The 24,567-nt window shown below is 48.1% G+C and overlaps 2 protein-coding genes across 4 annotated transcripts in view; one reads left to right on the forward strand and one right to left on the reverse strand.

The window, feature by feature from the left end:
• Positions 1-374: 374 nt before the first annotated feature.
• Positions 375-6,594, reverse strand: Ldlrad2 (low density lipoprotein receptor class A domain containing 2). Its single transcript, XM_075944625.1, has 5 exons — positions 6,516-6,594; positions 4,332-4,784; positions 2,894-3,025; positions 1,486-1,626; positions 375-598 (listed from the first exon to the last, which is right to left on the reverse strand). Exons 1-5 carry the CDS (start codon positions 6,592-6,594, stop codon positions 375-377), a joined length of 1,029 nt encoding a protein of 342 aa, XP_075800740.1.
• Positions 6,595-15,827: 9,233 nt separating this feature from the next.
• Usp48 (ubiquitin specific peptidase 48) overlaps positions 15,828-24,567 on the forward strand; it is a 71,611-nt gene continuing 62,871 nt past the window's right edge. Inside the window, exon 1 of one of the 3 annotated variants that reach the window (XM_075946008.1) lies at positions 15,828-16,162. In XM_075946008.1, coding sequence (XP_075802123.1) covers positions 16,029-16,162 — 134 coding nt within the window. In that variant the 5' untranslated portion in view covers positions 15,828-16,028. The remainder of the gene's footprint in view (positions 16,163-24,567) is intronic. The other 2 variants (XR_012907491.1, XM_075946009.1) reach the window with 2 other exon arrangements.

The raw sequence follows: 24,567 nt of genomic DNA on the forward strand, positions 1-24,567 counted from the left end.
TTCTGATTAGATCTGACATGGTCATAGGTGGTGATATTTAGTCTGTTATTCCCCGCCTGGGCCTCGCTGTTCATGCTACAGCATCTGTTTAGAGTCCGTCTGCCCACTTCAAAGGTAGCCAGCTGTTGTTTTCTAAAAGGAATTCACTCAGAGCAAAGCCCAGCATGGAAGCTGCTGTGCTGGACAATGAGGGATAACTAAGAGCAAAGCATGCCTAATTACTCTGCTTTCTGCAACCTCTGCCCTATTTGGGAAACAGGACTCAGCCTATTTCCCAGAGAGGCAGACTGAGGCTCAAAGAACCGAGTGACCTGTTCCACGTCAGCCAGTCAACAGAACTTGAAGCTCAGGCCTGTCAGGCCCCAGACAGCCCCCTAAGGACGGCCTCCCTGGCTCTGGAGAGCTGGCCAGTTCAGCCACAGATCCCCAGGAGCCACCCGACCAGGACACAGGTGGCAAGCATCGCAGGATGTGCAGCATCTGAGACAGAGCCTGTGAGCCCCTGGGTGCCAACCCGGGCAGCAGCAGCACCACCAGAGGAGGCCAGTGGAGGTCAACAGTATCGAGGAGGCCAGAGCCACCCACCGGATCCAAGCACCTGTGGGAGGAATGAGAGTCCAGTGAGCTTCCACCTGGAGACCAATGTCCTGACATCACATAGACGGGACGTGTGTGTGTGTGTGTGTGTGTGTGTGTGTGTGTGTGTGTGTGTGTGAGTGTATGTGTATCCCAAGTAATATTATGGTGGGGTGAGGGTTTGGGGGTCCAGGGACGACTATGTGGAGTCTGTAGACTGAAGTCAGCCTGCCAGGCTTACGCCTCCTTGCCAGCCCTCTATTTTTTTTATCTTTTTTTCCCCTTAATTTTCTAGGGTTTATTTATTTTGCCCGGTGGTGGTGGCGCACGCCTTTAATCCCAGCACTCGGGAGGCAGAGGCAGGTGGATCTCTGTGAGTTCGAGGCCAAGCTGGGATTAAAGGCATAGTCCTCCATGCCCAGCAAGCCTCTTTTTTTTAAGGTTTATTTTTAGTTATGGGGGGGGCATTTGCACATGCATGCAGGTGTCCTTGGAAGCCAGAGGCATCAGTTCCCCTGGAGCTGGAGTTACAGGCAGTTGTGAGCTGCCCAGCTGTGTGCTGGCAACCAAACTCAGGTTCTCTGCAAAAGTAGCATGCACTCTTAGCCTCTGAGCCATTTCTCCAACCCAGGAGGCTTCCTTGTCTCGCTCTCTTCTTTGCCACCTGAGACAAGGTCTTCTTTGCCATCTGAGACAAGGTCTCTCCCACTGAACCCAAGGCTTGCCCTTTGGGCTAGACTGGCTTTCTCAGTGCTGGGGTTACAGATCCACCCCGCTGAGCCTGGTTTTATACTCAGGCGGTGGGATCTAAAGTCAAGTTCTCACTCTGTGCAGCAAGCGTTGTCCTAACTGAGCCAAGTAGGATCTTGGTAGAAGAATGTAAGAGGTTCATCACCAGACGCCAGCTACCTTCCAACACTTCTTGTGTGATGGGTGCCAGGCTTGCTGGAGAGGTCCTCTCCGCTGCAGAGCCAAGAGCCATGGGGAGAGTCGGAGGCCTGGAACTGTCATCTTCCATTCTCAGGGTCTGCGTGGGTACCAGAGAAGGACCTGTGAGAGTAACAGCACCCTGAGAGCCCCTTCACAGGACACAGCGGTGTCACGCCCCATGAGACTGCTCTGCAATCCCCACTGCCGTGGAATAATCCTTCGGTACACTGTGAAGATCCGTCGCTCTCGCTGTTAATAAAAAGTTGATGGGCCGATAGCTAGGCAGGATTTGGGGGGGCAGAGAGAATGCTGGGAAGAAGAAAGGGCTCAGTCAGGGAGTCATGAGCCAGATGCAGAAGAAGCCACAAGGGAAGTTCAGAGATGAGGTAAACGTGCCTTGGGGCAGCACAGAGATGACTAGAAATGGGTTATTTTAAGTTGTAAGAGCTGGCTGGAGGGGGCTGGAGAGATGGCTCAGAGGTTAAGAGCATTGCCTGCTCTTCCAAAGGTCCTGAGTTCAATTCCCAACAACCACATGGTGGTTCACAACCATCTGTAGAGGGGTCTGGTGCCCTCTTCTGGCCTGCAGGCATACACACAGACAGAATATTGTATACTTAATAAATAAATATTTTTTTTAAAAAAAGAGCTGGCTGGAGACAAGCCTAAGCTATCGGCTGAGCATGTATAATTAATAAACTTCTGAACGGCTATTTGGGAGCATCTGCTGAGATGCAGAGAAACTGCTTACAACGCATTCCTAGAATAAGGGAAATGAGGGACAAAGAGGGGATAAAACATCTGGCCAAGGTCACACAGCTGGAGGTGAGGTCTGATCTCCTACTCAGCAGGCTTATAATTAGAGCTGCTTCTCAAGACACGGGACAGACCAACCTGGGTGAGCAGCTTCTGTGCAGCAAGAGTCATGCTCTGTGTGACACACTCAACTGACAGTACTCACAGTTGAGGTGCCTGCTAGGTTAGGCGTCACGACCCCCATCCCCTTCTGACGAGGAAACCAAGGTGTCATGAAATTTGCTGTTTTAATCAGTTAGCTATTGTTACTCAAGCATCCGCCATATCCCAGATGTCATTGGAATGGCTGGCAATAATTAACTGAAATAAATAACTGAGACAGGTCCTCCCTCGGGTCCTGTGAAGAACAGCCTCGTTCCCAAGGTCTCAGGTCATAAGCTGGACTAGACCCTTCCCTGTTTCGTTGGCTCTCACCCCCTTGGTCTCTAACCTGACTACCATTGTGGCCACACTCCTCCCTGCTCCATGCCACCTCCCCACGCAGGCCCTGCCATCCAGAAGAAGGGTAGTAGGGCCAACAAGCCTCTCCGCTTTGCTATGCAGTGGGGTCCGAGCAACCCTCGTCACTGACCTCTGCAGCTGGCTGGGGGTTGGGTGTCCTGGTCACTGCCGTCACCACAGTTGTCCATGTCCCTGTCATCACACAGCAGGCTCCGGGGCACACACCTACTATTCCGACAGCGGAAGTAGGTGCCGCAAAACCCTGGGGTAGAAAAGGGGAGCTGGGAGTAAGGATCCTAAACCAGCTCCTACAACAGTGGCAGAACTGCTTGGGGTGGGGGCAGGACAGGGCTGCTGTCAGTACATACGAGAAAGGTGTTTCCTGGGGAGACAGCAGTACAATCCTGGTGGCAATGAACACAGTGATAGTGGTAGTGGTGCTGATAGTTGATGGTGGTGGTGGTGGTGGTGTGATGGTTAACACCTACTGAATTCATAACTAGGTAGCCTAGACTGTTCTTGAACTTGCTATGCAGCTGATGATGACCTTTGGCTTCTGGTCCTATCGCCTCTACCTTCCAACTGCTGTGTTTACAGGGTGCACCACCATGCCTGATTTATGCGATGCTGGAGATCAAACACAGGGCCTTCTTTGAGCTGGACAAGCCACATCCCAGACTCTTTAATTTACTATTTCTTAAAGATTTATTTATTTAAAAAAAAAAAGCCGGCAGTGGTGGCACATGTCTTTAATCCCAGCACTTGGGAGGCAGGGGCTGGCAGATCCAGCCTGGTCTACAGAGCGAGTTAAAGGGCAAGTTTCAAAGCTACACAGAGAAACCCTGTCTCAAAACAAGAAAAACCTAGGTTTGAGCCAGGCATAATGTCATAATGTTGAAGAAGGCTTGTGAACCCAGACCTCAGGAGCACAGACAGAAAGATCTCTAGGTCAAAGACAAATTGGGCTCCCTTAATCCCAGCCTCAAGAGTCAAGCAGATCTCTGTGAGTTCAAGGCCAGCTTGGTCTGCAGAGCAAGAACCAGAACAGCCAGGCCTGGCGGTGGTGGCCCACGCCTTTAATCCCAGCACTCGGGAGGCAGAGGCAGGCGGATCTCTGTGAATTCGAGATCAGCCTGGTCTACAAGAGCTAGTTCTAGGATAGGCTCCAAAACCACAGAGAAACCCTGTCTCGAAAAACCAAAAACCAAAGAAAAAAAAAAGTAAAGAACCAGAACAGCCAAAGCTACACAGAGAAACCCTGTCTTGAAGAACCAAAATAAATTTAAAAAAAAAGATGAGTGTGTGTGTGTGTATTTAATTGTGAGTGCAATATGGGTATGGTTTGAGCGTGAAACTGGTATCCTATGTGAGTGTGCTTCCAAGTGTATCCAGAAGTGTGTGTCAGGGCTAGAAGGAAGCAGGACTGGTAGATCTCTCTCGTCCCTCACTGGTTCCATGACACGCACTCTTCCCCAGCTGGGACCCCATTCCTCCCTTCCCGCCGTCTGAGCATCTCATCTTCTACTCTGACTCTCCTCACCTCACCCTGGCCATCAAACCCAACCCACCCAGGCGGAAAGAGGTCACCTCGCCCAAGAAATCCACACGGGGCTGGCGGCCCCTCGTGACCAAGCGCAGACCAAGCCAGGGTCCCGAGGACGTGAGAGGGGCGGGGATGGTCAGGCCGCAGGTCGGGGGTCCAAGGGCTCGGGGCGCCCCCTGCGGGCCGTCATAGAACTGCAGGTAGGAGCCTGGTGCGCATGGGTCGGGCGAGGAAGCATTGGGGGCCCGGGTGGCCTTGGTGGGCACGGTAGCTGCGGTGATCCGGGTGGCAGAGGACAAGCTGTAGACCAGGAAGAAGCGGAACTGGAAGCGCATCCTGTCTTCAGGGGTCGCGGCATGCAGCCACAGCATGCAGTCGGTGTTCGGAGTCACAAAGTAGAACTTGCGAGAAGCCGAGTGCGAGCGCAGCTGCAGCGCATCCCCTTGCCATGTCTGTCCACACATGTCTGTCAGGTCCGCTGAGGGGGAGAGAGCAGGGATCTTGTGGTATAATCACGCTGTCCCCGACCCGCCCTCCATGCTTGATCCCAGCATCTCGCACATCCTCTATGAACCTTGTTGGCAAAACAGGGATGAATTTTGGTGAGCACTTTATGGTAATTCTAAGCCACACAGCTCCTTATTCAAAAGCTTTGGACTTCAGCCCCTAGGGTAGTGGGTATTTGCCTGTAAAACCAGTATTCTTGGAGTACAGGATTCTTCGTAACGGTGGGTTAAGGCTAGCATGGGCTACAAATTCAGACCCTGTCCAAAAAAAAAGAAAAAAGAAAAAAGAAAAAAAAAGAAAAAAGAAAAAAAAGAAAGGATATGACGGCTGACTGCTCCTAGGGATGGTGGAGGAGACAGGTTATTGTAGCCATATGGGAGGGCATAGCCAGAGGCAGGGACCTTTGGGAGAATCCAGAGTGGACAAGTCTAGACTGAGCCAGGCCAAGTGAGGCAAGGGAGGAAGGGAAGTGAGAGGGGTGAGAGGGGAGCCAGGTGCAGCAGCCAGGAGGCCCAAAATATAAAGAAAATGGGTAACCAAAATGGTTGGATTACATAGGGAAGAGTAGCCCAGCCTCCTGGGCTGGAGAGTTCAGGGTAGAGGTGGAGTGTGTCAGCCGGGAGGGCCCTGTTACAGGTAGGGACTGAGGGATACAGGGAGAGCCTGAGAGCCAAATCTGCTATGATGTGTTAAATAGGCACCTCAGCCATTTGTGCGGGAGTAGCAGGGTGCTGTGCAGCAGTTCCTGTAACACCAGCTAGGAGGATGAAAGCCGCGGCCTGCTGAGCTATAGAGGGTGTTCAAGGGCAGCCTGGGTAATTTAGTGTATCTCTGCCCTAAACACTGAAAGCAGTGGGCTGGGGATGTAGCTCAGAGGTAGAGCGAGCACGTGCCTAATCCCTGGGAGGCTCTAGTTCAACATCTAGTATTGTAAAAATCAATCAATCTCAATCAATCAATCAATAAATGACAGCCTGAAAAGAGCTGGGAAGCTCTTTTTCCTTCCAGCTTCTAAAAGTTGACTGAGAAAGTTATTTAGAGCAACCTTCTTGCAAGGATGACATGCTTTGGCTGCTCAAGTACTGGTCTCTGGAATCACACATGGCTATTCTTTCTCTCTCTGTCTCTCCCCCCCCCCCCCAAAGTTTTTTGAGACAGGATTTCTCTGTCTAGCTTTGACTGTCCTGCAACTCGCTTTGCAGACCAGGCTGACCTTGAACTCACAGAGTTGTGCCTGCCACCAGAGTGTTGGAATTAAAGGTGTGCACCACCCCTGCCCAGCTCTAAATTTTTTTATGTGGTATGGGAATGAAACCCCGGGGCCTTATTCGTCTTTTTGTTTGTTTGTTTTCCGAGACAGGGTTTCTCTGTGTAACATTCCTGGCTGTCACTGAACTGCACCCCTGGCCCCTTGACTGAAGGAGACACAGCGGAGCGGAAGCAGTGACATCGGGGCTAGGATGCAGGAATGCCCAGTGCACACTGTCTCATCCACAGCCCCAGACCCAAGGGCTACCTGCCCATCCATAGACCCCTGCCTCTGGATCCTTCTAGAAGCTTCAGAGGGACTGAAATAGGCTTGAGGATACTAAGCAAGACCCAGCCTCCCTTATCAAGAGACTGCCTACCAGAGTGAGTGCTGGCTGAGGAAAACCTGGGAATAAGAGTTTCGGGTGTGCCCCTTCCAGGCTCTTCCACTCACCTGTCCCCAGAGCAGACACAGCCAGAGCAGTTGTCCCCAGAAGGAACAGCCTTTGGGGAAGCTGCCAAAGAAAAGTCATCCTTGCTCTGTACCCAGCAGGGGAAGACCTTGGAATCCCCTTGGGGGTCTTTGGGGAAACTTGGGTGCAGGGCCTGGCTGCTCCTGGAAGTGCACAGGGCACAATGAGCAGGGAGGCCAGCTCCTCAGGTCCTCACTATGTTTTGGACTCCCCCTTCTAAGTCTTCTTCCTTTGGATCAGAATTGCATCTAAGGGTTGCCGTGGAGATTTGGGGCCCCAAGCTGGAGAGAAGACAAGGCAGACAGGAACTGGGAACCATAGATCCGGCTTGACTGCTGGGCTTCTGGGGGCGGGGGGGGGGGGCTCTGCTGCCTTCCTGGATATGTGGGAAACTGAGCTTGAGAAAATCTCAGGACACCAAAGGCCTAGAGAAGCTGTAAGGGATGGCTCATGGGACCCAGTGTTGCTTCAGTTTCTAACCAAGGGTTCCTGCCCCAGGGTCTTTACACTCCAATCCATTCTAAACCATGCTGTGGGAACTCCTTCAACCAATAACTTTTAAGATACCGGCCTACTTTGGGCATGGTCTCGTGCATTATAAATGCAGATGAAAAGCATGCCATGCCTCTTGGCTGCTGGATTCCTGTCCAGTTTCCAGCACATGCCGAGGATGGCAGATGGCTAGCTACCTTTTCTGTGAGTTTATCCTCAAATAGTAAACCTTTGTTATACTTCCTTCCAGACGTTTGTGGAACTCTTTTATATGCCAACAAATTGGCGCCAACGTGGTCTGAATCCACACCACTGCTGGGCCCCGCCCAGGCCCCACGGACTTTGCACAGCTGAACTACTGCTCTCGGCAGTTCTACAAGGTTTGGCTCGGGCTGGTCCACCGCCAGCCCGTGTCCACTTGGCTTGGTTCAGCCAGCTACAGCCGCCCACTGCTTTCCGCTTCTGCCAGGCCTGCTCTGATCAGGCCGAGCCTGACTACGGGAGCAGTGGCTCTAATCATGCACCTGGAACACAGGCTTGCATTCTAAGTTCAGATCCACGAATGCCTGGCCTGAGCTTAGGCCAGTAACCTCACAGCTCACAACTGCCTGCAAGCTCTGGGTTTCTTGATATTCTGACCAACTCGAACCTCCATACGGGAATGTGCTGCTTTTAAGTAATTAACTAAATTTGTTAGTAATTCTAAGTCTCAGGTATTTCAGGTACTGATCTAGGACCTGCCTTACAACTGCTAGAAATAGACCTCCCCAGGAAAATTTAAAAATCCAGTGCCTATTGTAACTACTACCAGTCAGGTGGCTCTTCTGTTATGAGACAGAGACTCTGAATTTTTTTTAAAACATGCTTGGATTTAGAGAAGGAGAGAGTCACACTCCAAAGCCAGCTTTAAAGTTTAATTAGTTGGGACTTTACTTTTTTGAGAGATTAATAAATATTAATCTTGCTAAGCAATGGTGGCACGCACTTTCAATGTCAGCACTCAGAAGGCAGGGGCAGGAGGATCTCTGTGAGTTCGAGGTCAGCCTGGTCTACAGAGCAAGTTCCAGGACTGGCTCTATATCTACAGGGAAACCTTGTTTCGAAAAATAAACAAACAAACAAAAACAAAAAAGAAAAAAGAAATATTAATCTTTAAGTGGTGAGATTTTACCCTGTAGAGAATTGGTATCACCAGGTCAGATTTTTTTTTCTTGGTAATTTTTTTGGATAGTTTTCCTTTTTACTTTAGACGCCTAGATGTCTCGGGTTTTTTGACTTCTTGAAGATGGGTATTTCTGTTTTCCTGTACAGAGAGAGAGAGCAGAACCCTGTCTCCATCCTTATTTGGTAACTTTTCTTTCTGACATGTAGAATTGTCACATTGGTTGATGAACTATCACTTCTTATTAAAGACACCTCTCCTGGTCAAATAGAGTGTTAATTTTGATGGTATCCATAGTTTTTCTTTTCTTGTGAAAATAAAAGCAAAACCACTTACCCAAGGTAACACATATCTTGGTTTCCATTCTGTAATATTAAGTTGGGAGCATCACCCCAACCCTCTTACACCCTTATATCCAAGAAGTCTGGGATGATTGGAAGCCCCTGACCTGGGAGTTGCCCCAGACTCCAACTCCCAGCCTGCCAAGCACTGACCCCTCCCCCAGGGAAGAGCTTTTCTCCCTGCCTGCTGTCTCAGTCCACCCGAGAGTGCATTTATTAAACACGGGGCAGTAGTTCCCAGCAGGGCCATTTGGGGTCAGATCACATGGACACCTGGTAAAGTGAGAAATCCACGGATGTCTGGAAAAAAAAGACTTATTAAGGGATAAAATGGGAATTTCATACTCACAAGTATAGGAAAAAGCAACATTGTTGCCTGTTTGCCCACCAGAAAAAAATAAGAAAAGCATGTTACCAAACTGTGTATCAAACGCCTTCCAAGTCAGAGACAGAGAGACCCCACTTCAGTTCTTATGCCATCACGTATCAAAAAAAAAACTACACCCATAGGGCTAGTCACCTCTCTAATAATCTGTTCTGTCTCTTAAAAGACAATCCATGCCCACTCCTCCCCCTCCCCCAGATAGGCTGATCTTCAGCTTCCAGCCCGAGTTCCTTCTCTTTTCCATTTTCCTCTCAAAGACGCAGCCTTTTTCCATTCTCCCCTTCCCCCTTTTCTCTCTCTGCCCTTCTCTCTCTGTTCTTCTTCTTCTCCCCCTTCCCTTCCATAACCCACTTAATAAATATACAACCTCACTCTGCATGGCATGCCTATCCATGTTTCTGTCTCTTGCATGCCTACGCCGCATGTCTCCCTGCCTGGGATCAGCCACTGCTCAGGGACCTGCAGCCATCCTGGCCTGGGACTGGCTGCTCTCTGGTCCCCGTTGCCTGCCACCACATGGCCCACTGTCACCACTTGGGGACCTGCAGTGTTTTTAATTTTACCATTACAACCCCAACTATCAAATGTCATTGCCCAGAATGGATCAAATTCCCACAACACTCAGTGCTCTGAAGGTCAATGAAATTTATTTTTTTTTAAATTTATTTATACATACAATATTTTATGCATACAATATTCTGTCTGTGTGCATGTCTGCCGGCCAGAAGAGGGCACCAGACCTCTTTACAGATGGTTGTGAGCCACCATGTGGTTGCTGGGAATTGAACTCAGGACCTTTGGAAGAACAGGCTATGCTCTTAACCACTGAGCCATCTCTCCAGCCCCCAGTCAATGAAATTTAAAATAAAGCTTTCCATTTTGGGTTTTAGTCTGCCCCACTGGGACACAGAATAAGTGGTTAGTTAATACCTCCTGTAATCATTCAAACATACTCCTAGAAAGTAGCTGATGTCTCTACATAGTTAAATGCATTGGTGGCTGCGCACTGTTTTCCTAGATCCACCAGCAGCAGTATTGTTTTGCCCAGATCACGGAGTCCCCCCAAAACCAACTAGGAGATCAAGTCCTTTATGTAAAATCAAAGAGCCTTTTTTTTTTGAGGTTGTATATTTATTTAGTGGGTTATGGAGGGGAAATGGAGATGGGGAGAAGAGCAGAGAGGCAGAGAGAGAGAGGGGGGGGAGAGAGACAAAAGGGGGAAGGGGAGAAGTGGGGAGAGAATGAGCATTTATTCTTACACAAGTTTGCAAACTCAGATTCTACATGTGTCCAACATATTGGAGGGGTTGAAGAGCCCCGAGCTCAGTTGGTGTTAGGTTTTTATAGTAGCAAAAGTGGGGCTGAGGGATTTCTGAAAAGTCCAAGAATAAGAAAATAAAAATGTAGATTCCAAAAATAAGAATGTAGAAATAAAGAAATATAAAGTTATAAGTCTAGGAGAATGAGAGCAGACTGTCAGCAGCTTTCTCAGCAGATCAAGGATCAGTCATTCACAGTGAGCTATTTTCTCAGATGTTTGGGAAGCCTGCATCAGCTTAGGTCATCCCATTTTACAATTTTTTTGTTTTATTTACAAGGCCAGAGCTTCTCCCTGCAAATTGAGAGTGGTGTCCTGGCCATCCCTGATAAACGACAGATGTGAGCTGAGTTAACCTTTAGGATACAGAGATACGTGACCTCTGGGTTAGGCACTGTTTCTGTTATGGAAAACTGGTACCATTAAAGGGGAGGCATAGAGGTTTATACTGCCTGGAGGTACCAGGAGAGACAGTGGACAAGGAAGAAACACGGATTTGACTAATGAGCTCTGATAATAGAGGTTGTAAAGTATGGCAGTCTGTATCTGAGTTTTACCTTGAAATAGTGTGAAGAACTTTCTGCTATCTTCTAAGTTCTCAACCTAAGAACCAGTTAATTCTAATTTATTAACCTTCTAGTATTACTAGCAGTCCCTTTTCTGACTAATTGCTAAAGACATCTGTTTTCTTGCAATTAGTGACCTTCACTGTAATCTACTCTAAAACATATTTCATGATAGCTGCCTAGTTACTCATTGATGTTAGAACTCACTCCCCTCCTTAGGGTCTCGTTGATTGACCCATGGGTCAGGGTAAGATCATAAAAATTCCTTTGTTCAGACCTAATGCTTGGTGCTCTAACTATAAAAGATGAGTTCAGAAACTGGCCTTTGGCCACAGCCTAACAAACACCATCTCTGGCTGTGGTCTCAGCTAGCTTATAAGCTTCTGTACCCAGTGGTGTTTTTTTATTTATTTATTTATTAAAGATTTCTGTCTCTTCCCCGCTGCTGCCTCCCATTTCCCTCCCCCTCCCCCAATCAAGTCCCTCTCCCTCGTCAGCCCGAAGAGCAATCAGGGTTCCCTGCCCTGTGGGAAGTCCAAGGACCTCCCATCTCCACCCAGGTCTAGTAAGGTGAGCATCCAAACTGCCTAGGCTCCCACAAAGCCAGTACATGCAGTAGGATCAAAAACCCACTGCCATTGTTCTTGAGTTCTCAGTAGTCCTCATTGTCCGCTATGTTCAGCGAGTCCGGTTTTATCCCAGGCTTTTTCAGACCCAGGCCAGCTGGCCTTGGTGAGTTCCCGATAGAACATCCCCATTGTCTCAGTGTGTGGGTGCACCCTCGCGGTCCTGAGTTCCTTGCTCGTGCTCTCTCTCCTTCTGCTCCTGATTTGGACCTTGAGTGTTTTTTTAATTTTTATTTTTTATTTTTAAGTTTGCTTCTGGTTTTCCTAGAATCTGGTCTCTGGAATAAAGTTTGCTTCTGGTTTATTAGACTTGGTGGTGTTCTCATCTTTGCACAACCTCCCTGGACCCAACAATTTCCCAGGAAAATTTAAAAATCCAGTGCCTATTGTAATCACTACCAGTCAGGTGGCTCTTCTGTTATGAGACAGAGACTCTGAATTTTTTTTAAAACATGCTTGGATTTAGAGAAGGAGAGAGTCACACTCCAAAGCCAGTACAAGCATTCCCCTGCCCTTACCACGTCCAGTTTTAGAAATTGTTATGTTGAACATCAAGTCATCTAAGGACTTGAACTTGGGGCAATCCTCTCACTTCTGATGGGATACCAGGGGTTTGCTATCATACCTGGTTGAATTTTGTCTTTTGATAATGTTTGTTTTTATTTTTTTTTTGTGGGTGTGACAGCAAAGAAACCTGTTTGGTTTAAGGAAGAATTGGAAGGGAAGTTGAAAATATGGGGAATTCTTTACAGTAGTTTTAGTACGAAGGGGAACAGGGAAGTGGTACCACAGCTGGGAGAGGGCCAGGAGATGGCTTGTTAAGTGAGGGAAGACCCTGCACATTTGGATGCTGAGGAGAAAGGACCAGTGGGGATTGAAAATTCATGATGCAGTATGTGCCCCAGACTCAGATTTCTCCTCGGTGTCCTGACACACATATTCCTGACCCTTCTGAGAGGCCATCTATTCGAACTGTAAACCTTCCTCTATTTTTAATTCATAAATTTATTATATTGGAGTATAATTTTTATGTATTGAGATTTTGATGCACAATTACAATGCATTTTGATCCTATCTGTTAAATCCACATTGATAGAAGTGACTTGGAAATAAATGAACACGCATCTTCAAAAGTGGGTTTGTTCTCATCAGAACAACCAAAGGGCCACAGTTTCTCTGCCTAAGCTGAGACTGTGTGCATGTGGTCTTGGGGTTTTATAGAATAGAATAGAAGATTCTGTTTACTGATGGGTTCCCCTGGAGTCTCACAGCGGTAAGATCAGTGGGTTTGGTATGTGGCTGTCATGACTGGAAGCTTCCATATTTGTCATCTTCAAGTCAACTTTCCTGTCCAGAGCTTCTCAGTCCATATGAGGCTTTAAGGTCGCTGTCAGATCCCACAGAAACCCAGGGTAAGTCTTCCTCAGTACCTGTAGCTTCTCCTGACACTCCTCATCTGCTCGCTACCCTACACCACTCCAGCCCAGGGGCTGGGCTTCCCCTCCCCCAACCCCAGCCATTTTGACCATGCACTCTCTTGACCTTGCACACTCTGGGTTGCTTGTTCCTTGGCTCCTCTCAAGGTCAGCTTGGTCCATTTACCCTCCCTCCTCGCTTTCTCTTCCTCTTCCTCCCCTCCCTTCATGGTTTGGTTCAGCCTGGACCCTTCCAGAGATGCCTCTGGCTGTCCTCTCCCTCATAACTACAATAAAAACCTTCTCCCCACCCATATCCATAGCGAGAGTTCCTGCAAAACTCTGCAGCTGGTTGGATTCCAGAGTCGGCTTTGATCTGCCTCCTGTGAGACTGCTACCTTTTGTGACCCGTACCTTCTGTTTCAAGTATGTAAATCTTATCCTGAGTTTCCTACAGTTAGTTTCAAAGCCTATGCAAAACTTGGTTGTGGGCAACTCTGCAAACTGAGAAGTCCTGTGGCTAGAAACTGCTTTGGCCTTTGTGTCTTTGCAGGAGTTTCAGATCAGACGTTTTGGTATCTGGAAATAGACTTGCTAAAGGTGTGAATTGAATGTGCGACAAACAAAACAAAACAAAAAAAACCTTGCAAAGCTACTGTCAGTCAGCTCACCATAGGCTGACTCTCCCGTGGCTGCGAAGGCTAAAATTCATCCTACGGACACTCATGAACCCAACACCCAACACAACATTTCCTTGCTCCTCTCACCCACTCCTTTCATGGCCTGGTTCATCAGGACCGGTCCAGATGCCTCTGGCTGTCCTCTCCCTCATAACCTTCCGCTGGCCCAGACCTAGGAAGCACTCATGTCCCCATTTTCATTCCCGTGCGAGCTGCTCACTCTTTGCCCTCCATTGCTCCACTTCCAGCTCTCCATTCCTCTCCCTTCGAAATCTGCTACTTCAGGCAGGTGGTGGCCACACATCTAATCCCAGCACTTGGGAAGCAGAGACAGGCAGATCTCTGAATTTGAGGCCAGCCTGGTCTATAAAGGGAGTTCGAGGACAGCCAGACTTGTTATATAAAGAAACCCTGTGCCAACTTCTTCCCCAAAAGAAACAAAATAAAACAAAATACCTAAACCTGTTCCTTCTGTGGTTTCTGTATCTTCTGTAGAAATTCTGCCTACTTCATTATCCACATCAGAGAAACCAGCATACTGTAGTGGACAGCACAGTAATGTGTCATCATGTGCAAACAGGGACAGGGAGGCAGCTGGCAGAGGAAACGGCCAGGACCTGGTACTGGGAGTCAATTACTAGCATAGAGCAAAGCAATAGCGGTCAGCTCATTAGCAGTTTAGCAATTCAGCTTCTACACCACCTACTTTACAATGCCCTAGCTCAGGCCTTTGTTACCTCTGGCCTTGGCAGGACCCAACCAGCTCTGCAATTCTACAAATGCCTCCTCCTCCTCTTTCTCAATCGCTTTTTAGAGGAATGTATCTATTTTTATTTATTTACTTTTAAGGATTTTTTTTCAAAGATTTATTTATTTATTAAGTATACAGTGGTCTGACTGCCTGCTTGCCTGCAGGCCAGAAGAGGGCACCAGATCTCATTACAGGTGGTTGTGAACTACTATGTGGTTGTTGGAAATTAAACTCAGGACCTTTGGAAGAGCAGGCCGTGCTCTTAACCACTGAGCCATCTCTCCAGCCCTAATGATTTATTTTTATTTTATGTGCATTGATGTTTGGCTTGCATGTGTGTCTGTGTAAAGATTGTCAGGTTTTGGGTTCCCTGGAACTGGAGTTACAGACAGTCGTGAGCTGCCATGTGGGTGCTGAGAATTGAACCCAGGTCCTCTGGAAGAACAGCCAGTGCTCTTAACTGCTGAGTTATTTTTTCCAGTTTCAGTTTTTAAATGTCACCACCTAGATAGGACGCGCGCTCGCGCGTGTGTGTATGTAGACAGAGTCATTTTATGTGCTATAGGCCCACAAGTATAAATTACAACCCTGACTCACCACACCTTGTTTTCTATTTTCAACCCCAAACTCAACCTCAGCCACAGGGACCAAATCTTGCCTTCCTTCGTTCGTTAAATTAGCTAATGATCTGTTCAAGGGTACTGGGGTGGGGGTGGGGGCAGAGCAGATTACAAAGAAATTTAGTGCTTGTTTAAAATTCCAGAACGTCCTCTCTTTTGTAGGAAGTGCTCCGTTCAGTCACAAAACACTGAGGTTTTAGCCCTTAGGTGCAAAGGGAAGGAGTTGCAAAAAGGACACTGTTTCACAGCTGGGAGCTAGGGTGTAGCCTCCATAAACAATTAAGAGGTCAAAGTATAGACTTCTAAATTAGAAGACAGCTTACAGTAAAGAAATACCCGCCAGGGACCTGCGCGTGCGCCTCCACACTCTGCAACTCAAAGACTGAACTTCCCACTTCTAAGACTACAAATCGCAGCATGCCTCTCACTCCACGAGAGGCAGACCGCGGTGCAAGCTGGGAAATGTAGTTCCGTTCCAGCACCGGCACAGCACATAACGCCCCGTGACGTCAGAGGGCTCGGGAAAGAAGTCGGAATCCGCCCAGACTCAAGTTAAATCATTCTCCAGGGAGCCGACTCTGGAGTCTCTGGCTGACCCGGTTTCTACTGTTAACAGGTCCCACCCCACAGTCCCGGCGGCCCTATGGTGTGCGTTGAGTACTCTTTCGGGTGAATTCGTCACAGTAATAGGGGAAATATGTAAAACAAGGACGGGCGCCCACTCGTCCGAGTAGCGGACGGAGGCTGAGGCGCGATAGCCTTCACGATGGCGGAGAGGACGTGGCAAACTGCCGTTGGGCAGCTTCTTTGCTGTCGGCTGACCGTCATTTTATAGGTGCTTGCGGCGCGGGGCCCGCTGGGAGCACGCATGAGCAGACTCTGTCTGGGCGTATACCTCCAACGTCCTTCGGCGCGGGGGCTGTCGGGTATCGGCGGCAGTGCTTTGCGGCTGGTCGTGCAGGCTGGGCGCGGGCGGGCGGGCGCGGCGGCTGTGGCGCGCGCGCAGGTGATTGACTGGTCCTCCGGCTGAGGGGAGCACTCGGTTCTTTCGGCTGGCAGGTGCCGGAGCCCGTTAGGGCGGAGGCGGAGGAGGCGCCGGCGGCCGCCTGCTTCGGCAAGCGCTCTTTCGATCAAGGCCATGGCTCCCCGGCTGCAGCTGGAGAAGGCGGCCTGGCGCTGGGCGGAGACGGTGAGGCCCGAGGAGGTGTCGCAGGAGCACATCGAGACCGCCTACCGCATCTGGCTGGAGCCCTGTATCCGAGGCGTGTGCAGGTGAGGCTCCTACGCGGCCGAGGCGGAGTGGGTGACGGGCCACGGAGGTGCACGGTGCAGGTGCCTCGCCTCTCGGTTTGCACTCCCCGAGCTTCGCAGCCTCCGGAGTGATGCGGCTGCTGGGCTCTCATCTAGAAGATGGCGGTGGAGATGATTGGAGATAGGGCGTAGTAAACATCGGAGGGTTGGCCGGTGTTGGCCCCAACTGTGCCTTTTTCCGTGTGTAAAAGAGGAACTTGCCGGCAGCGAACTTTGTCACGTTTATGTCTCCTGTCACTGCACACCGAGAAGGCCTGATACCCTAAGTATCAGTTTGCAGAGAGCCGCTTTAGAAAAAAAACACTTGGTCAACCTACGTCATCGGCTCCCCAGTCTCATTGGCCGGCTCTCTCTTTGATCTGGTACCTATTTCTTTTGGGCACCCGAACTCCACACCACTTTGCAGAGTAAGAATTTGAGTGGTGCAACTCAAATTTGCTTGGTTTTCTTTTTCTCGACCCTCTTCGTTTACGTTGAGTCCATCGGCTTGGAGTGATTTTTCTCTTTCCCACCTTGCAATCTGGTCTGGTGTGTTGAATCGAAATGATTGTGCTAGTCTTGAGCTGGGCATGCTCAGTAGCTCCGTTGCTTAGGGAGGTCCGGAAGATGCAAAAGCCTTAGTTTACGGCCTCGGAGCTGCCTCATTTGAGATATACGTAAAGTAGGGGCATCGTTCTGATCTCCAGGTAGCTATCTGTTCATAAGTACAGCTTGGACTCCTCTCAAAGTTCTGGAATGACATCAGTCTGTGCAGTATGGAATTCAAACAGCTTTTCTGGGGTACTCATTTGAAGTGTACAGTTACAGTGCTGGAGGTTTAGCTTGGGGGTAGGGTGGCTGTTTTGTATGCTTGAGGTACTTGGTTCAATTTCCCGGTATTGGGGATAAAATAAAGAGTCCAATCTGGACCTGGAGGGGTAACTAATTTTTCCCAACACCCACATCATCAAGTGGTTTACAACCACCTGTAACTCCAGCTCCACGGTATGCAAAGCCAGCTTAATACTATGGATACCTGCGCATCAGCACACATACACTTAAACTTGGAAACAATCCTTTTTGAAAGTTGTAGGAAATCTTAGCAGAGTCCATTGTATCCAAGGTTTTTTTTTTTTTCCTTTTTTTTTTTTTCTTTTTGAGACAGGGTTTCTCTGTAGCTGTGGAACCTGTCCTCAAAGTAGCTCTTGTAGACCAGGCTGGCCTCAAACTCACAGATCCGCCTGCCTCTGCCTCCCAAGTGCTGGGATTAAAGACGTGTGCCGTCACAGTCTGGCTTCCTATTTCTTTTTGTAGGGCTGGAGACTTTGTATGTTTTAGGATTTTTGAGAAAATATTTTTGTTTCTTGCATATGAGTGTTTTGCTTGTGTGTGTGTGTGTACACATATGTATACACCAACTCTGTGCACCACCAGTGTGTGTGTGTGTGTGTGTGTGTGTGTGTGTGTGCCACCTGTGTGCAACATCAATGTGTCTGATAAGCATGGAGGTCAGAAGGGGACATCCGATCCCCTGGAACTGGAAATAAAAAGATTTTGGGTTTCTTTTTGTTTTCATTCTTTTGGGTTTTTTTTTTTTTTTTTTTTTGGTTTTTTTTGAGACAGGGTTTCTCTGTGGTTTTGGAGCCTGTCCTGGAACTAGCTCTTTTAGACCAGGCTGGTCTCGAACTCACAGAGATCCGCCTGCCTCTGCCTCCCGAGTGCTGGGATTAAAGGCGTGCGCCACCACCGCCCGGCGGTTTTTTTTTTTGAAAAAGAATTTCTGTATAGTTCTGGCTGCCCTAAAACTGTAGCTCAGACAGCTCTGTCCTGTCCCTTTAAGAGAACAAGCCCCGCCCACTCCCTCCCCATATGCTGAGGTAGGCAGATCTTCCTGCTTGCAGCCTGCATCCTTCCTTTTCCCTCTCCCTAAGAGGTAGCTTCTGCCTTTCCCCATTTCTCTCCTCTTACTCCCCCTTTATTCTTCTCCCCTTCTCTCCTTTCCCCTCCATAACCCACTAAATAAATATCCAACCTCACTCTGCATGGCATGCCTATCCAGTCTCTGGCTCTCACCTGCCATGTGGCTCCCTGCCTGGGACCAGCTACCTTCGGAGACCTGTGTCGTGTGGTCTTGTTGTTGTTTGCCCATCTGTCTGTCTCTTCACTCAGGGAACTAAGCCTTCCCTGCCTGGGACTGACTGCTCTCGGGACCCACTGCCACTGTTCAGGGACCTGCAGTGTTTCTGTCACTGCAGCCACTCGGGGATCTGCAGCATTTTACTTAATCCATTATACCAAGTGCTGGGATTAAAAGTGCATGGCATCAGGCCTGGTTTTAAAAAGGGTTTTCAATTACTGTATGGGTGCTGAGAACCAAACCCTTAACTACCAAGCCATTCCTTTTGTAGTTCCTCTTTATCCTTAAGAAAAAGTCTCAGCTGGGCTGTGGTGGCGCACGCCTTTAATCCCAGCACTTGGGAGGCAGAGGCAGGCGGATCTCTGTGAGTTCCAGACCAGCCTGGTCTACAAGAGCTAGTTCCAGGAGAGGCTCCAAAACCACAGAGAAACCCTGTCTCGAAAAACCAAAAAAAAAAAAAAAAAAAGAAAAAGTCTCACTAGGCTGTCCAGGCTGGGGGGGGGGGTGCGTGCGCACCCTGTACATGCTTACCTGAGATTTACAGTCCTGCTAGAAAGTAGTGTAACTTTATGAAATTATGAGTGTGATGGACTATAGGCATGTGCCATTCTGTTGGTGCTGCAGCTCTAACCCAGAGCCTTGTTCAAGCACCTGAGTTACACGAATGACACTCCCAGATTTCACAGTGGGTGTGAAGTGATGTAGTGTCTAGTGTCTGTTGATTGCCTCCTGCCTGAACCCTGCAAATGATTAGCAAACTCTGCTGCAGAGGAATCCCCTTTCAGGTCTCATTGGCCATTTTATTTCCTTCCTTTTATTTCTGTTTTTTCCTTCCTTTTGGGGGTGGGTGGGTTTCTCTGTGGTGTAACAGTTCTGGCTGTACTGGAACTTTGTCAACCAGACTGACCTTCAGCTCACAGAAACCCTCCTGCCTCTACACACACACAGCCCCCCCCCCCCCCCCCGGGCTGGGAATAAAGGTTCATGCAACCACACCCAGCTTTTTTCTATTTTTTGTTTTTAAGATAAGGTCTGACTGTGTCGTCCCTGCCTCTGCCTTTTAGGCCCTGGGATCAAAGGCATTTGCCACCATGCCCAGCAACATTTTTCAGTTGATGGACCTGTAGATCATTTCTTTTTGCCAGTCGTAAACTGCTCTCCTGGAGACAGGAGTGCATTTGTTTACTCTGAATGGGGAGGGGAATTGTTGGGTCAAGTGGCAATTGTCTTTAACATTTTGAGAAAATACTTTTTTCTCAGTGTTTCACAAGCAGTGTATGAAGATTCCAGTTTCTTCACAGTTTTTACATTTGTCCTTTTTTGTGGTTTTATGATGTTTTTTATTATATATATATATATATATATATATGTATTTTTTTTTTTTGGTTTTTCGAGACAGGGTTTCTCTGTAGCTTTGGTGCCCGTCCGGAACTAGCTCTTGTAGACCAGGCTGGCCTCGAACTCCCAGAGATCCGCCTGCCTCTGCCTCCCAAGTGCTGGGATTAAAGGCGTGCACCACCACTGCCCGGCTATATTTTGGTTTTTTGAGACAGGTTTTCTTTGTAGCTTTGGAGCTTGTCCTGTAACTCACTCTATAGACTCAACTCCAAAGATCCATCTGCTTCTGCCTCCCAAGTGTTAGCATTAAAGGCATGCAACACCAGTGCCTAGCTTGGTTTTGTTTTTTTGAGATATGATTTCCTTGTGTAGCCCTGGCTGTCCAGGAACTATCTCTGTAGATCAGACTGGCCTTGAGTGCTGAGATTACAGGCATGCCACACCACTGCCCAACTCAATATTTTCTTTGCAGAAATTATTTTAGGGTTTTGTTTCGGAGACCGAGTCTCTTAGCTAATGTTGGTCTCTGATTCTGTGTGGGCAAGGATGGCCTTCAATTTCTCCTCCGTCTACCGCCCAAGTTTGCATCCTATCTGTGAGGTGCTGGGGCTCATACCCAGGGGTTGTATATAAGGCACCTTTACATTCCTCCACCTCCCAACCCCGTTTTTTTTTTTTTTGTTGTTGTTGTTTGTTTGTTTGTTTTTTGCTTGTTTTGAGACAGGGTCTCACTACCTAGACCAAGCAATCCTAGAATTCAGAGATCCATCTTTCCATCTTCCTGCCTCTGCCTCCCAGGATTAAAGGCCTGTGTTAGCATGCCCTGCCTCTAGGACTGTTTGTATTTCTGAAACTGCTTTGAAAAAAAAAAGTCACAGGGTAAGAACAATGGTACTAAGTCCTCAAGACTCCTCTTGGGGTGGGTGAGTGGAGCGAAGGTCTGAGAACAGCTGAGTTTGTTCTCCTGCCATTGTGTGGGCTCTGGGATCTTCCACTGAGCGAAGACAGGGTTTCTCTCATAGTCTTAGCTGTCCTGGAACTCTGTAGATGAGCCTGGCCTCAAACTCACTGAGATCTGCCTGCCTCTGCCTCCTGAATCCTGGGATTAAAGGCGTGCACCTCTTTTGTTTGGGTTTCAGACCATTGCTCAAACTGTCCTTGAATTTAAGTGATTCTCCCTTTCTGTCTCCGGCAGGCATCCTCACAGCCTGCTTAGGTATAAACTTCTCACAGTATATCCCTGTCCATCTTGGACCTTGATGTGTAGACCAACCTGGCCCTTGAGTTCACTGTGCCATACTATTACTGGTTTAGAAGGCTTTGTGCTGCAAAGCCAATGTCTTGTCCTGCTTGAATGTTGCCTATCTATCTAGCCTGTCTACTCTTAGAGACTTTAATCCCTCCAGGCTCTAAGGCACAAGACGCACAGCTCCCCACGGGGAGTTTAGGTTTTCTTGAGATAATGACTCATTGTGTAGCCCAGCTTGACCTTGCAAGTTTCCTGCTTCAGCCTTTGGAGCTGGAATTATACCTTATTACTTTGCTCTGCGCCCCTCCCCCCACTTCTCTGGAGCCCTGAATTCACTCTGTAGACTGACCTCTAACTCTCAGAGATCCACTTGCTTCTGTTTCCTGAGTGCTTCTATTAAAGGCATATGCTACCACCACTGGCAAAGTACATTCTTATATTTTTTTGGTTGACCATAGCCTTTAACAGCCAGGCCATCTCTCCAGCCCTCTAAGTACACTCTTTAACAAAGTTGGGACTGGAGATGGAGGTTCAGTTGGTAGAGTGTTTGCCTAGCATGCAGGAGCCCTGTGTTCTATCCCCACCGTAAAAACAAGTTGTCTGTAATCCAAGCACAGATTGTTATACATGCAAGATCAGTAAGGTCGCCCAGGCCAGCAGAGGCTACAGAGTGAGACCCTGTTGTTGGGAATCTCCAGCTGGCCCCTCTACCCCAACATTGGCATCACAAACCCTGCCCAGACCCTCCAAGGGTTGGCTCCTCCCCCAGAGCCTACATCATCCTTCATGATCATGCCTACAGAGCTCTGGTCCCTGGAGCTGCCATGTGATTTCTCTCCTATTTTCTTCCCCCAGCTTTGCTCAGATTAAACCTGGTTTTACTAATTCGGCCTGATCTGACTTACTGCATTGGTGAAGAAACCCACTACTGGGCATCTCAAAATACTGATCATCTGTCTTGACAGAACTGTTTCTTCTCTTGTGGGAAACAGTGATCTATGAAGATACAGCATGCAGCCTGGTGACAGAAGGCCCTGGACGGTCTCTGTTCTGTTTAGGCCTCAGCTGTACCAGTCAGCATAGGTTCTATCACTGAGCCGCAACTCTTATTTTTATTTTCTGTTTCTTTATTTGGCAAGCAAGGGTAGGTAAGCAGCTTAGCTTAGTTTTTTTGTTTTTGTTTTCTTTTTAATTTGAATTCTTTATGGTACCAGGAATGGCCTCTTCAGGCCTGGAGGAGGTCCCTGTATGGCGGCCTTTGACACTGCTGCCACAGTGAGCTGACTTCTTTGTCCCAGTAGTCTGATTACTGATTTAGTAGTTCATTTGCCATGAGGAATTTTTCTTTCTAAATTGTTCCAAGGAGTTGAAAGCTTTAAATCAAAGTTCCTGCTTTAATGCTGTCAAGTGTTTTTAGCAGCTTGACTCTTAGGTGAAAGGTAAATAGAGATGTTCTGAAACCTTTGGAAGAGTAGCCTATGCTCAGAGAGCCAGAAAGCTTGTCTTGCAAAACCACGGGTAAAGGAGAGTTCTTGGGCTGGGGAGATGACTCAGTGCTGAAGAGCACTGACTGCTCTTGCAGAGGACCTGGGTTCACTTTGGTTCTCAGCCACCCACATGGTGGCTCATAGGCACCTGTAACTCAGTTACAGAAGGTCTGACGCCCTCTTCTGGCTGCCAAGGGCTCCTGCGTGTACAAGGTGCACAAAAAACTTAGAGAAACTTGAGCTAAGTCTGGTAAGCACCTTGATGGAGAAGCAGTTATAGATTCTTTTTCTGCGGAAAGGCTTTTTGTGGCTACTTGTTACTGTTGGATTAGGTCTGGCTTCTTCTCCACGGTCTTCTGTTTGTTTGTTTTCGTTTGTTTGTTTGTTTGTTTTTTGTTTTTGGTTGTTTTTTTTAAAAATAGAGACAAACGGTTTCTCGGTAGCTTTGGCTGTCCTGGGAACTCAGTGTGTAGACCAGCCTGCCTCTACTTCCCAAATGCTGGGATTAAAGGCGGGTGTCTTCAGCTCCTGACTACTCCACGACCTCTTTAGCTTTCCACTTTTTAACCAGACCCTCTGGTGTGCTGGTTGACTTTCCTAGTCTGGCTTCGTAGCCTTATCCTTCCACTTGCTGTTCTCTCCCTGGATGCTCGCCTGTCTTCCTTCAGGGAATCCATTCTACCAGCCCTTGGAGACTCCCAGTGGGTAATACTGTACTCTCTGGTGAGGTTTCTGCTACAGCGCACTGTGTCTCCTGTTAACATAGCACTTGTTTTTCTGAAGTTTCGTGCTGATCAGTTCGTCATGCCTGTTCTGAGCCATTTTTAATGATTGGGACTTTGTCTTTCATCTAAGGTATCTCTCTCTTCTGTCATTTTTAGTTCATCTCTGTGTTTGCTAGAATTTATGAATCTCTAGGCCTCGTTACTTTGCTGCAGTGACAGGATTTGTTCATACATAAGCACACCCCCTACTTTTACTGGGGTACATTGTGACTGGTCTGGAAGGCCAAATGCTGCCAGCATATCTGTTAATAGTAAAATGAAACTTTTCTGACAGCATCACTCTGTATAAACCACCCACACAGATGTCTCCAGCACTGGGCTTTTAACCTGGAGCCACGTCCATAGCTGTCACCAAGCTCTATAGCTCCCAGGAAATGAGCTTGAAAACTTGAAAGGAAAAAAACTGAATAAAGGGCACATAAGATGGCTTAGCCAGTAAAGATGCCTGATGCCAAGACTGACCAGGCTGGAGATTCACACTGTGGAAGAGGGAGGGAACAGACCTTGCAGATTGTCCTCTTCATAGCACGAACACACAAAATTAAAAAATTGAATCTGGATGGTGGTGGCACACACCTCTAATCCCAGCACTTGGGAGGAAGAAACAGGTGGATCTCTGATTTTGAGGCCAGCCTGGTCTAGAAAAACAAACAAACACACAAGCAAACGAAGCATATTGCCTATGTCCAGTCAGCCCCCTTTGCTTTGCAAGAAATGAAATTAGCTGAAGAGTTCTGTTTCAGGTGGGTGTGCATGATGGTACACGTCTGCTAATGTCTGCACTTGGGAGGCTAAAACCAGAGGATCCATAGTCCATGGCCATCTAGGCGAAAGTGAATATCAGTCGCTATAGAAACTGGCTCAGAAAACAACAACAAAAAATAATTGTGTTTTTGAGGCTGTGTGTGCTCTTCTGCATGCTTGTGCATAGGCTTAGTTTTACAGTCCCTCAGTTCTTCCAGCTGCACTGGCTTTGGGGTCCAGTTTGGTCTCACGCTTAACAACCCCGTCAGCTGCTCAAGGCTGAGACTGCAGGTGAGCACCCAGCACAGCGGTCTTTGGTTGTCATAGCTGACTTACATCAATTCCTTAGCTAAGAAAGTCTAAAAGTTCTTAATTAAAAGTGATAGTGTAACCTGTTTCCTCACATTCTGGAGGTGAGCAGGTCCCCAAATGTGAGTCAGCTGTTTAGCTGAGCATTTCCTGTTTGATTTTGAAACTCTTCTTCAACCACCTGAGTGCTGAGACAACATTTTCTCTAGAGTGATCGACCAGTTTCAGCAGTCCTGTAATAAAACAGCTGCTAACTATGTAGACCAGACTGGCCTCAAACTCATAGACTGCTGGGATTAATGGCATGTGCCACCACACCTGGCTAGAATTTTTGTCAT

The sequence above is a fragment of the Microtus pennsylvanicus genome, chromosome 13 (genome assembly GCF_037038515.1).
Source record: "Microtus pennsylvanicus isolate mMicPen1 chromosome 13, mMicPen1.hap1, whole genome shotgun sequence".
NCBI lineage: Eukaryota > Metazoa > Chordata > Mammalia > Rodentia > Cricetidae > Microtus > Microtus pennsylvanicus.

What these genes read in the sequence shown, in the direction of transcription:
- Ldlrad2 (XM_075944625.1), bottom strand. Translation starts at nt 6,594, where the DNA reads ATGACTTTTCTTTGGCAGCTTCCCCAAAGGCTGTTCCTTCTGGGGACA. An exon ending in ACCCCCAGCCAGCTGCAGAG is followed by an intron (nt 1,627 to 2,893) that starts GTCAGTGACGAG and finishes TTACTCTCACAG; the next exon opens with GTCCTTCTCTGGTACCCACG. An exon ending in CACACAAGAAGTGTTGGAAG is followed by an intron (nt 599 to 1,485) that starts GTAGCTGGCGTC and finishes TTCCTCCCACAG; the next exon opens with GTGCTTGGATCCGGTGGGTG.